The sequence below is a fragment of the Psammomys obesus genome, unplaced genomic scaffold, assembly GCF_907164565.1.
Source record: "Psammomys obesus unplaced genomic scaffold, mPsaObe1.curated_primary_1811, whole genome shotgun sequence".
In the NCBI taxonomy this organism is placed as follows: domain Eukaryota; kingdom Metazoa; phylum Chordata; class Mammalia; order Rodentia; family Muridae; genus Psammomys; species Psammomys obesus.
The window spans coordinates 7,501,818-7,514,157 of NW_026596039.1; the positions used below are offsets into that span (position 1 = coordinate 7,501,818).

Consider the following 12,340-nt stretch of genomic DNA (forward strand, 5'->3'; position numbering starts at 1 on the left):
CACACACACACACACACACACACACACACACACACACACACACACACTCATATATAGCCTCTGCAGCCTCCTCCATGGGACCTTTGCCATAAGCTATTTTTAAAGATAGAGACTCACTATGTAGCCTTGGCTATTTTAGGCCAGCCTGGTCCCAGGGACCCCCCTGTCTCAGCCTCCTGAGGGCTGGGATTAAAAGCATGCACCACCATGTCCAGCCTTCCCTAAACACTTCTTTATGATCTACAGGAAACTCTTTGATGAAGCCAGAATGATGGGTCCCCAGTGGGCTAAGAAAGGAGGAAGTTGGATGGCAGGACATATAGATGCAAGTATCTTAAAGAGAGAACATCAAGCAAAAGTTGGTACAAGGTCAACTGAGGTTCAAGACCAGTATATACTTGTCTCTGGTTAGGCACTTAGGGAGAGACATGGCCTAGGACAGTGGTCCAGGTCTGCTGCCTAGACCATCTAGCCTTCACCCCTATAGAGCAGAGGTCTGAGCCCAGGCTGGAAGGGGCCAGGAAGCATGCCAGGGCCAGCTTCATGACCGGAGGCCTGTCTCCACAGAGTGGGGCGAGATGCAGAATGTCACCACCACGAGGGAGCGAGTGGAGCTGCGGGGCATGGAGAAGTTCACCAACTACAGCGTCCAGGTGCTAGCCTACACGCAGGCCGGGGACGGCGTGCGCAGCAGCGTGCTCTATATCCAGACCAAGGAAGACGGTGAGTCCAGGGCTGACCTCCCGCTCTGCCCTCAGGAACCGGCTTTCCTGGAGCCGATGTACGTCCCCACACTACATGCTTCCAGCCCCTATCCCAGGAGCAAAGCAAGAGCAGGACATCGTTCTTTCTCCTGTCCCTTCAAGCTCTTGAGGGTAGTTTGGGGTTTGTTGATGTGCTCTGGGATAGATGCAGAAACAGCCAAGCAACTGTTGCCTCCCTTACCACTCTGCTCTCTGAAGCCCTGGGTCACCAGCCTGACAGCTCTCCTCCCAGCCCCACCCACAGGGCATCCTTTTGAAGCATCTGCTCCCCTACCAGACACAGCCTGCTCTCCTCTAGGTATGGATGTTGCGATTGGTATGGGAAGCAGGAATGCCACCTAGTACAACTGGGATTAAGGACTTAGTGCTCATCCTGCTGAGGCCCCAGTGTGGTCCAGGCCTTAAACTCACTGGAGGAAAGTTGAATAGGCCTCCATATGAGGCTGTGATCAATCTGCTCTTCCTCATTGAGCAGAATTAGGGCCAAACTCAGGATTATAGTGTGAGTACAAGCAGGCTGGAAGCTGAGTCAGTGCTAGAAGGAACAGGTGGGGAGAAATATTGGGAGAACCACACACGTCTGGGAGGCCAGGAAGCAGAAGGGGGCCTGGCCCATACCTGGCACGCAACTCTGGGATCCTGCTCTGGCCTTCCATTTCTTCCGCTCCTCCCGCCCCAGCACTTGGTTGTTCTTATTATATGTGTATATATGATGTGTATGTATGGTCATGCATGCCATGGCACATGCGTGGGGGTCAAAGGACATCTTGGTGGAATTGTTTCTGTCCTTCCACCTTTACACGGTTTTCAGTGATGGAAGTTAGATCGCCAGGCTTGCACAGTACGAGTTTACCCACTTAGGCATCTCAGTAGCCCTTAATTGTTTCTTAACTGAATGCCCTGGGCCAGGTCCTGTCCTTTGAAAGGCTACATTTGGGTAAAGAGTGCCTGGAACACAGTAGGTGTGTAAACAGTAACCAGCATTGGTTGGCATCATGGTTCCCTTCCTACTCGACCTGGGATCTAGAGATTCTGGAAAGGTCAGAGTTGTAAATGATGGGGCCGAATTTCATATACTTTGAGTTCAGGGTCTGGACCAGCTGGCTTGATCTTCTCTCCCTTCAGCCCCAGCTCCCTCCTCAAAATCTCTAAACAGTTCAGCATTCCCAACCCTCCTGCCACAGTTTCCTGTCACTAATCCTGTCACAGCTCTGGACAGAACCACCTGCTCTTGAGTAAAGGATAAACTGAACTCAAACCCAGCCTGGTCCCACCGTAAAGCATGGGACCGTTCAATATGTATCTTTTCCTGGTTTGGGGAAATGATTCGCTTAGGTCTGTGGTCTGTAAGCTTCTTACTTCAATCAAGGCCATAGCCATGAATCTTTGTGTGTTTAACCAAAATGAAGCCCCCAAAGGAAGCCCAGGGGCCACAGGCATCATCCTGCCCTTCCAGGAGCCATCAGCTGTGCACCCAAAGTCACTTTCAGATCCACACAGGAACACACACAACATGATTCTGGCCTAGGGTGGAAGACAGGGATACTGTCCCCATCTTTAGGAGGCAGCTGCATGATGCAGAAAAAGTCCTGGCCATTTCCACAGAAGAACTGGCCCAGCCCTGTTGTCACTCTCAAGCTTCTGCTTCACACTTCCGGTTTCTGTAAAGACAAAGCGGGAACAGTGGTTCCTCATTAAACCAAAAGAAGCAAGATGGGTAGAAAGTCCTCTGTAAGAGAAGACCCGGGTGATAGCAAATGATAGTAGCTTTTGTGGCTACCAAGATGCTGTCAGTGACACAACAGGTAAGACTCGGTGTCCTCCAAGAAAAGCCCAAGACCAGACAGGTGTAACATCAGATAAGTCTCAACCCAAACAGCAGTTGTCACTTTGTTTACCCTCTCCCAGCCTCCTGAGAGGTAGATGCTCTTTCCATTTTGCAGATGAGAACTCAGAGGCCTAGTCCCAGAACTACCTTGTGAGTTCACCTCAGAAAATGGAGGGCAAATCCAGACCACCCTCCCGCCTGGGTCTGTTAGGACATTGTCGATGTCATAAAAAGCTTAACCAAAAGAGACAAGAGCAGTAAGCACAGTTATCATCACATGCACCAGGTACCCCGCACCAGGCGCTCAGGGTTGGTTTGGTCAGTGGCTCCCCTCCTCCATCAGCATGGCAGTTACCTCTCGGCCCAAGGACTGAAGATGGCCACAGCTCCATGCTTCTCAGCAGACAGGCAGAGGAGGTCATTCGAGTCACGATGACTCTCTTGGCATGAAAGAAACTTTCCCCAGAAGCTTGCTTAATAGATTTAGTCTTACTCCGCCATTGGCCAGAATGGGGCTACATCCCTTTCACTAAACCAGGTGTCAGAAAGGAATTGTCATGGCCGAACTTCTTCCCAAGACTTAATATAGCCTCCAGTGTAGGTGACAGAGTCAACCATTCCTTAAAGTGCAGGTGAGCGGGGAACCTGAGCAGAAAACAGGTTGTTTGTAGGGAGCAAGGAGGAATGTCAGTGAACTCTGCCTCCTGCATCACAGCCACGCTAGCTCCCTCAGCCAGGCCCCGCCATGGGCAGGGGGATGTTGTTCCAGTTTGTAGTCATTTGGCATGGAAAGCAGGCAGGTCCTTGTTCCGGGCACAGCCCCTCTGTGGGACCTTGGCTAAGTATCATAATCTCAAGGCTCTAAGACTATACCTGCCCATCACCCTCCGAAGGAAAAGAAATTTAAAGGCAACCAAAAGAAATGGTAAACATAAGAGGCTGAGGAGATTGCTTACTCTGAAAACTGCTTGCCAACAACATAAAGACTCAAATTTGATCCCCACAGCCCACATAGAAAGCCAGGGGTGGTAACATACGCTTGTAATCCCAGAGCTACTGAGGGAAAGACAGATAAAGGTAAAGACAGACGGATCCCTGGGGCTCGTTACCCGGCTTATTCAGCCTAATTGTTAAGCTCTGGGTCCCAGCAAGAGACCCTGTCTCCAAAACCAAGGTTGAGGCTTTCTAAAGAACACCACCTCAGGCTTGCCCTCAGGCCCCCACGCTCATGCACACATGCATTGGCACACACATGAACACACACACACACACACACACACAAGAGAAGTAAGGGGCTGGAATGATAGGAGTATTTGCACCACCCACAACGCAGCTCGAAACTCTGTTACTAGAGTCCCAGGGGATCCAGCGATCTCTTCTGACCTCTGCAGGTAATGCACACACCTGGTGTGCATACGCGCACACAAATAGAAGAACACTCGTATGCATAAAATAAAAATTGCAAACTTGGAAGTTGCCTTCGCTTGCTGAGTGCAGAGCTCAGCCTGTGCTTGGTTCCAGGCTGTCTTGGTTGGTCTCAGTTTTTGAACTATAAAGCCTCTTGTCCATTCCTTACCTTTCCCATGAAAACCAAAGCTAAGCCAAGCTGCATGCTGAACCACTTTAAAGGCCCTTAGCTGAGGAGGGAGCAAGACTAGAGCCATCCTGGGAAGATAACCCTTGTTGGATACAGTGAGGTAAGGACTGCTTCCGGAAGCCTATGTGAAGCTTCTGTGTTGGGACAGCAGCTGGTGGAAGGGAGAGGGCAAGGCAAGAGGATCCATGGGCCGAGAGACTCGTGCCTACCTTCCCTGCTGAAGGCAACTAGAAACCAAGTGACTGTTTTGAATGCCTGCCTAGAGGTTATCATACTGTTGACAAGAAAGTGAATTACTGGGCCAGGACCCCACGGGAGATCAGGACTCAGGAAGGGAGCCTAGTGTGAAGCAACACTTTCCCTAAGGGACATTTTCTGACTGAGACACTGAACAGCACCAGAACACAAATTAGAGGCCAGGGCCTGCTGAGGAGTTTAAGCCTGTCTAGTGAATCCCACTCTCCTTAAGTCAACAGTTTGAAGTACAAACACCCCTTTGAGTCCAGGAGTAAACGTCAGCCAAGTGCACATTTCTCTCAGGCCCATAATTTGAATTGAAGCAACCCCATGTTACTAGTGTCCTTCTCTTTGGGGAGACGGCTGTCACCTGAGTTCTCACATTATGGGTACAGTTTAGCAAGTATTGTGTTTGGTACACAATAAAAATTAATGGGACAGAATTGGCAAATAAAGAAAAACCATCAAGAAAAATATACAAATGAAACAATTTCCACACTTTAAATGAACAAACATGGACTTTATGATAATTATGCTTGACAAAGCTAAAAATTGCAATGAAACTATCAAATAGAAAAAAAATAAACTAGTACCAAAATTTATAACTCAGTCAATGAGTTTTAAAGTACATTAAACACAGCTAAAAGATAAATTTTTAATTGGAAGATAAGGCAAAAGAAAATAACCAGATGAAGTACAGATAGACAAATGACTGGAACAATTGTTCTCAACAACATGTGGGTCGTGACCCCCAAAAGACCCTCAGAAAAACACAGATATTTATACTACAATTCATAACAGTAGCAAAATTACAGTTAGCAACAAAAATAATTTTATGGTTGGGGGTCACCACAACATGAGGAACTGTCTTAAAGGGTCACAGCATTAGGAAGGTTGAGAACCACCAGACTATAAAGTAAAAAATGATCAAGAAAAACACACAGACAAATTATATGTCATTAATTATCTGTAAGCTTTAATATGCATACATAGCAATTAAGAATCATGTTAAAATCCAGATTCTGGTTCAATAGACCTAGGGCAGAACCTAAGGTTTTCATATGTCTAACATGTTCCCACGGATGTCCATGATGGTTGTGGACTATTCTGAGTATCAAAGGATATAGAGATGTGAAAGACATCCCAGGAAAAATAGAGAAAGAGAAGTAAGCAGGAGATAATAGTCTAAAAATGTCTTAAAGATGTCAAGATGTTCTAACTCTGTAGATGGCAACAAAAAGAAATAAACTCCTACAGCATGAGAAAGGAGGGAGGGAGGGAGGAAGAATGAATGAATGAATAAATGAATGAATGAATGAATGAATCTTAGAAGCAACCAGAAGGAAGAAAATTTGAAAAGAAGCAATGATAATATTGTCAACCAACTTGTCAAAAATTATACGGGAGCTGAAAAAAGTTTTTTAAAAAAGTACTGACTATATGTAAGGAAATCATGATCTGTGATGTTTCACATAGCCTATACCTCAAGACTAAAGTGACATGAAGACATGTTCATTCAGAGGACTAGTGGTGGGCCTCAGCAGTTTGGAGTACTTTTGTTCTTGCAGAGGGCCTGGGTTTGGTTCTCAGCACCCATATCATGGCTCACATCCATACATAACTCATGTTCCAAAGGATGCTATGTCCTCTTCTAACCTCCACAAACCTCAGGCGTGCACACAGTGCACACACATACATGTAGGCAACACACTTACATACATAAGATGAAGGAAAGAAATCTTTAAAAGAAATAGATTTTTAAAACGACATCCTCATCCTGACAGTGGCTGAAAAAAAAATTATCACCAACATACCTGCCCCGGAGAAATATTCAAAGGTGTCATCGTTTAGCTAGAAGGAAAATGATCCCAGATGGAAGCTCAGTGATGCAGCTCAGAAAACAAAGCAATTAAATGGTGAACATATGGGTCAATCTAAGTTAATACTGACTGTATAAAATGATCATAATGATGATGTATATACAGAACTAAAATACTCAACAATCACACACAAGTTGGGAGAGAGCATGTGGAATCTCTGATGTCTTTGCATTGTCTGAGAAGAAAAGTGCCAATTGATATTAAACTTTGATAAAGACTCACTTGGTGGTCAGGTGTGGTGTCCCATGCCTGTAAACCCAGCCCTGGGAGGGCTGAAAGAGAAGGAACCTAAGTTTGAAGCCAGTATGGGGTACAGAGTCCTTATTTAAAAATAAATTTTTTTAATGTTGGAATCTTTTTGAATAACCATTGAAAATAATGCAATGCTATGTACTTATCAAGCTAGTAGGAAATGCAAGGTTTTTTATATTTTACTTTATATATATATAAGCATTTTGCCTGTGTGTATATATGTGCACTATGTACATTTCTGATGCCTGCAGAGGTCAAAAGAAAGCACTGGATCACCCGGAACTGGAGTTATGGATGGTTGTGAGCTACCGTGTAGTGCTAGAAACTGAGCCTTGGTCCTCTAACAAGTGCTCTAAACCACTGGACCAGCTTTCCAGCCCAAGAAATGTAATTTCCAAAATACTTGGTTCAAAAGAAGTCACAAAAGCAAAGAAAAAGGAAAACATAAGAAGTAGGATAAATAGAAGCATTTATAAGAGGGTAAGTTTAAACACAAATGTACCAGTTATTGCATTAAAGATAAACTGAATAAATTCTCCAATTAGAAGATAAAGACTGGAGCTGGGTGGTGGTTGTGCATGCCTTTAATCCCAGCACTCAGGAGGTAGAGGCAGGTGGATCTCTGAGTTCTAGGCCAGCCTGGTCTACTGAGTGAGTTCCAGAACAGCCGAGAGTACACAGAGAAACCCTGTTTCGAAAGACAAGAAGATGAAGAAAAGGAGAAGAAGAGGAGGAGGAGGAGGAAAAAGAAGACTGTCAAACTGGCTAGTAACAAAACCTAAATACATACTGTACAGAAGACATCTAAAGTCTAAGGATGTATAAAAGGAAATGGAAAGAATGCTTACTGGATAAAATGCCTGCCAAGCAAGACTGAAGACTTAAGTTTGAATCAGAACCCATGCAAAATAGTTCATCCATAATCCCAGAGCTCCTGTGGTGAGGTAGGATGCAAAGACCGGAGAAACGCCAGAAATGTGTGGTCCTCCCATCCTGACATATGCAGTGATGAAAAAAGAGAGAGAGGCCCTTTTCCAACAAGGTGAACAGTGAGGATGGACACCTGCACTGTGGCATATGTGTACACACACACACACACACACACACTATATATATATACAGATATAGATATTAGTATAGATATACGTAGGTAAATTAGAAAAAATAAAAAGTATAGCATGCCACCTGTCTGAAACTAGAGTATTATTATCAGACCTAGGATATGAAAGAAGAAGCGCACGTAGTTACAAGATCCCATCTACTAGGTAGAGAAACAACCCTGACTTTATATGGCCTAATGTAGCTTCAAAACACATTCAAATAAGCTAAACGTGATGGCATACCCTTGTAGTCCTAGCAGCTGGAAAGCAGAGGCAGGCGGATTGTGAATTCAAGGCCAACCAGTGAGATCCTATCTCAAAAAATCAGATAGATAGATAGATAGATAGATAGATAGATAGATAGATAGATAGATAGATAGATAGATAGATAGGTAGGTAGGTAGGTAGGTAGGTAGGTAGGTAGGTAGGTAGATAGATAGATAGATAGATAGATAGATAGATAGATAGATAGATAGATAGATAGATAGATAGATAAGTAATAGAGGGAGGATGGATGTATAGATAGCTAGACAGACAGACAACTGGAAAAATAGACAAATGCACAATTGTGAGTTTACCGTGCATCTCCCAACAAGAGAAAGATGTGCAAGGGCACCCAACTTCATTCAACCCAGAGTCATCCATACACTCTGGCCTCTCAGCCCCTGGGCTCCACCCCTGGATGGATGCTACTCCTGAAGAGCACCTCTTTAGCTGGCCCCAAATCACTGAGCAGTTCCTAGGGAGAAGAAATCACTGTGGCTCTCAAGCTGAGAGCTGGCAGAGAGAAGGCGAAAACAGCGACTCTAGCAGCCTATTGAGTGCTGCTGTTCTGGGTGCTTTCTTTTACTTAACATTAGCTCTCACCACAACCCTTTAGAGGGATTCTCATCTCCACATGATGATGTCACCGAGGCTCGGGAGGTAAAGTAAAAATCGAATAGGATGCAGTTACTACCCCCAAAAGGGAACATAAAAATGGTGGGGATGGGAAGAGAAGAACAGAGCAACAAGGTGGAGAGAGAGAGAGAGGTGGAACGTGTGGCTGAGACAGAAAGTTACCATTCTCCCAGACAGGACCCTGGGCCTCCTCTGATCAGGCTCAGAGAAGAGGCAGGGCCATCTTGAGTCTATAGGCGCCTCTGGAGTAGATTTCTGAGTTCATTTGCCAGGCACACTTTTCTGAAAACAGAAAGGACCTCGCCAGAACACGACAGTACCCTGGGCCCACGGCAAAAAGCAGTGTGTGGCCCCAGCCTAGAAGGACTCACAGGCATAAAAGAGCGAAGTGATGGAGGTCAGTGGGAGTGAGGTGGCATCTTACGCACAAGCCTGTCGTTAGTAAGGGCACTTGGGTGCAAGGATTAAGATCAGAGGAAACAAGCATTCTTACTATCTTCTATTTCTCTCTGGTCTACATATGTTTGGCCTGGCCAAACATTTATGAGGCTGACCCCTTTGCCAGTCTGAATCTCAGAGCCTGTCACATCCCCTCATGCTTGCCCTTCCCTTCCACCTGTAGGCCATGCTAGACCCTCCTTCTCTAGCCCAAAGCCCTGCCCCCCACCTGTCTAGGGAGCTCTCCAAGATTCGCCCATTCTCCCCCTCCACCACTGTTTCCCAAGCATGAGCTCTCTTCTCTAGACTGACCAGGTCTTCTCCCTGCTCAGTTCCAGGTCCCCCTGCTGGCATCAAAGCCGTCCCTTCATCGGCCAGCAGCGTGGTTGTATCCTGGCTGCCCCCAACCAAGCCCAATGGGGTGATCCGCAAATACACCATCTTCTGTTCCAGCCCTGGGTCTGGCCAGCCGGTAAGTGGTGAGGGGAGAAGGAGAGCAGATCCTTTAAGGACAACACATCAGTCAGCTTTCAGGTCAAACTGTGGGACTTTTCTACCTACGCTTTTCTGTGAATCATGGTTCAAAACAGGCGCTGGACAAGATGGCTCACTTGATAAAGGCACCTACTGTTAAACTGGAAGGGCTGGTCCAAGCCCCGGGCCCCACACATTAGGAGAGAGCCTACATCTGCAAGTTGCTTTTTGATACTTACACACACGTGTATTGTGCTGCCCACTGACATCGTAGGTGGAGGCTTGGGGTGTGGTCTTCCCTTGGAGCTCATTGCATGGTGCTGTTGGAAAGGCCATTTTTGCAGAGTGGGTATCTGGGAAAGAAGTTGCTGGGACACTGGCCCTGCAGATGCTGCCTGAGAATACTGTCCTGCTGGTGCTATGCCAGGTGTGCACACACACACATACGTGCCATGTGTACACTCAGGGCCTGAGTCTAGTTGCTGCACATTAGTGAAGACCCTTAGGACTGACCAGCCAATGTTTCCAACATGTCTTCTGTCCTCCTTTCAGTCCTCACAATCCCACACTGTTCCCCGTCTTTTTTATACCATGGCTTTGCCTTTGTTGAGTTCTAGCAGGGACTATTTCTCCATCACCCAGCTGCCTTATGGACATTAACTATTGGCACAGCTGACTTCTGCACTGGGCCTTTCATCTCTGGATCCCCAGCTGTGGAGCACTTATCAAGAATATCAGAGTCACGTGATACATGCTTGATGGTTGACTATCTAAAACCCTAGACATGTGACGTGTTCCCTTTCATAGCTCATGTAAGAAGGTAGCCTGCTCTAGCTTGGCCTTTACAGTCATTTCCTCTTCTGATAATGAAGTTTTCCAAAGGTACCAGTCTGTGGCAGCCTCCTGATTCACTCAGACTTTGGTAGCATTCAGTGACTGGTTGGAATCCTATCCCAGGCGTCAGAAGTTTCTGGTCCCATCTCTCTCCTACTGTGAGGACACTGGGACTGTGTCTGTCAGCTTTCTGTTACTATAACAAATCTCTGAGCTAAGATAGGCTTTGGAAGTTTCGGTCTTGGGCAGCTGACCCCATGGCCTATATACTGGTGGGGAGTTGACTCATCATGGCAGGGAGTAAGATGTGGTAAGAAAGATGCTCATGGCTGGGAGGTAGAAGAGAGACATTTATCCCAGTCTACAAAGCAAGACCTGAGAGACGAAGGACATGTTCCCAATGACTCAATGACCCTCTCCAACTGGGTCCCACCTCTTAAAAGTTCCACAGGCTTCCAATAGCACCACAGGCTGGGCACTGAGCCTTCAACACATGGGACATTCAAAGATCCCAAATGTAACAGACACTGTTCCAGACTCATTGTGTCCTGAGCTTATAAGAACCCCCCTCTTTCAGGGGAGACTTCCATGAGGGTGTTTCACATAAGGTCTAGAGAGAGAGAGAGATAAGAACCTCAGTTTAACTACACGGGGAGACTGGGGAGTGAGGGGAGGGAGATGTGCCGAGCTCAACGAAGTCTGCCGGGAAAGCCGCCTTGGGAAAATCACTCTGCATGGTACAGACCACATCCCAAGTGACTGTGTTACCACTCACCTAAGAGGAATTCTGGTCGGGGCAGTAGGGATGAGGGCACGCGAAAGACAGGTGAAAGTGTGGCGTAAGTGCAGGCTTAGCAGCAGGTGGTCATGGGACCGGCAGTGCTCATACACACCGGTGCATGCATGGCTCACGGCGAGTGACTGGGGGATACCCAACTATTGCTCTCCGACCTTCACACACATTCACATACCCCCACACAAACACGTGCACATACACACAGATATGTAGATATGCACACACACACGTACTCAAACATGCACGAAAAACATGAAAGATCTTCAAGGGAAAGACATACTTTCCTGTCCTGGGTAAAGAATACAAATGTATTCTCACTGACACACAAGCACATGCACTAAACATCTCTTCACACATGCATGCACAAGCACCCATGTGCACACACACATGCCACAGACACACACACAGAGAGAGAGAGAGAGAGAGAGAGAGAGAGACCTCTACACCCACAGAAAATGAGCCCAGGGAACTGCACTCTTATTTTCAAGTGATTGTGCACTCCTTACCTCAAGGATGACTCACACTCACGGCCCAGAAGAGGCAAGGCTGTACAATTCCTAATTTGCAAAAGAACTAAAGGGCGCCCCAGGGTAAGAGGGAGGCTCGAGCCACACGGGGGGCGGGGGGGTTGTACACTCGGTAAGGACAGCAAGCACTGAAGCCATCGTGCCCCATCGTAGAGTCACACTCTGGCATGAGCCTAGCTTAAAAGGGCTCAGAGTGACTCTGCACCTGTCCCCAGCAGGAACTGTGGTCAAGGTTAGACACTGCATCACGGCCCTCGCCCCAAGAAGGCAGGAAGCGTGCTGCCAAGAGAGCTGTGCACATTATAAGGGTGCATGAATTTTCTCCCAACATTTAACTGCAGACAACCTGGGGCCAAAAAAAAGGATGTTTCTTTCTTTTTTTTTTTTTTCCTGTTACAAGTCCTTGGGTCCTTCAGCTCTCCCATTCGCCACAGAGGATGTCCCTCAGCGACATCCATCTCTCGGCACATGTGTGCATCCACACAGCCATGTGTAGGAGAGCCCGTGTGCAAGATCTCACGACTGCAGAGATAACTAATTACCAGCTCCCTCTGGCCTCAGGGCCCCCATCTGTTCCAGGAACTGTTCCCCCTCCTTGGACTTGTGCCCTGATCTCGGAGGGGCCCTAGTGCTAGCCTCTCCCCCATTCCCTGTGGCTGGCCAAAAAATAAAATAAAACGAAAGTCAGCCCCATCCGGCCGATGCCAGGGAAG

The 12,340-nt window shown here is 46.9% G+C and overlaps 1 protein-coding gene across 3 annotated transcripts in view; it reads left to right on the plus strand.

Moving 5' to 3' along the window:
- The window catches only part of Dscaml1 (DS cell adhesion molecule like 1), a 309,086-nt gene that overhangs the window by 283,650 nt on the left and 13,096 nt on the right, over positions 1 to 12,340 (plus strand). For all 3 annotated transcript variants that reach the window (XM_055621955.1, XM_055621957.1, XM_055621956.1), the window contains 2 exons: positions 568 to 723; positions 9,329 to 9,468. In XM_055621955.1, coding sequence (XP_055477930.1) covers positions 568 to 723; positions 9,329 to 9,468 — 296 coding nt within the window. The remainder of the gene's footprint in view (positions 1 to 567; positions 724 to 9,328; positions 9,469 to 12,340) is intronic.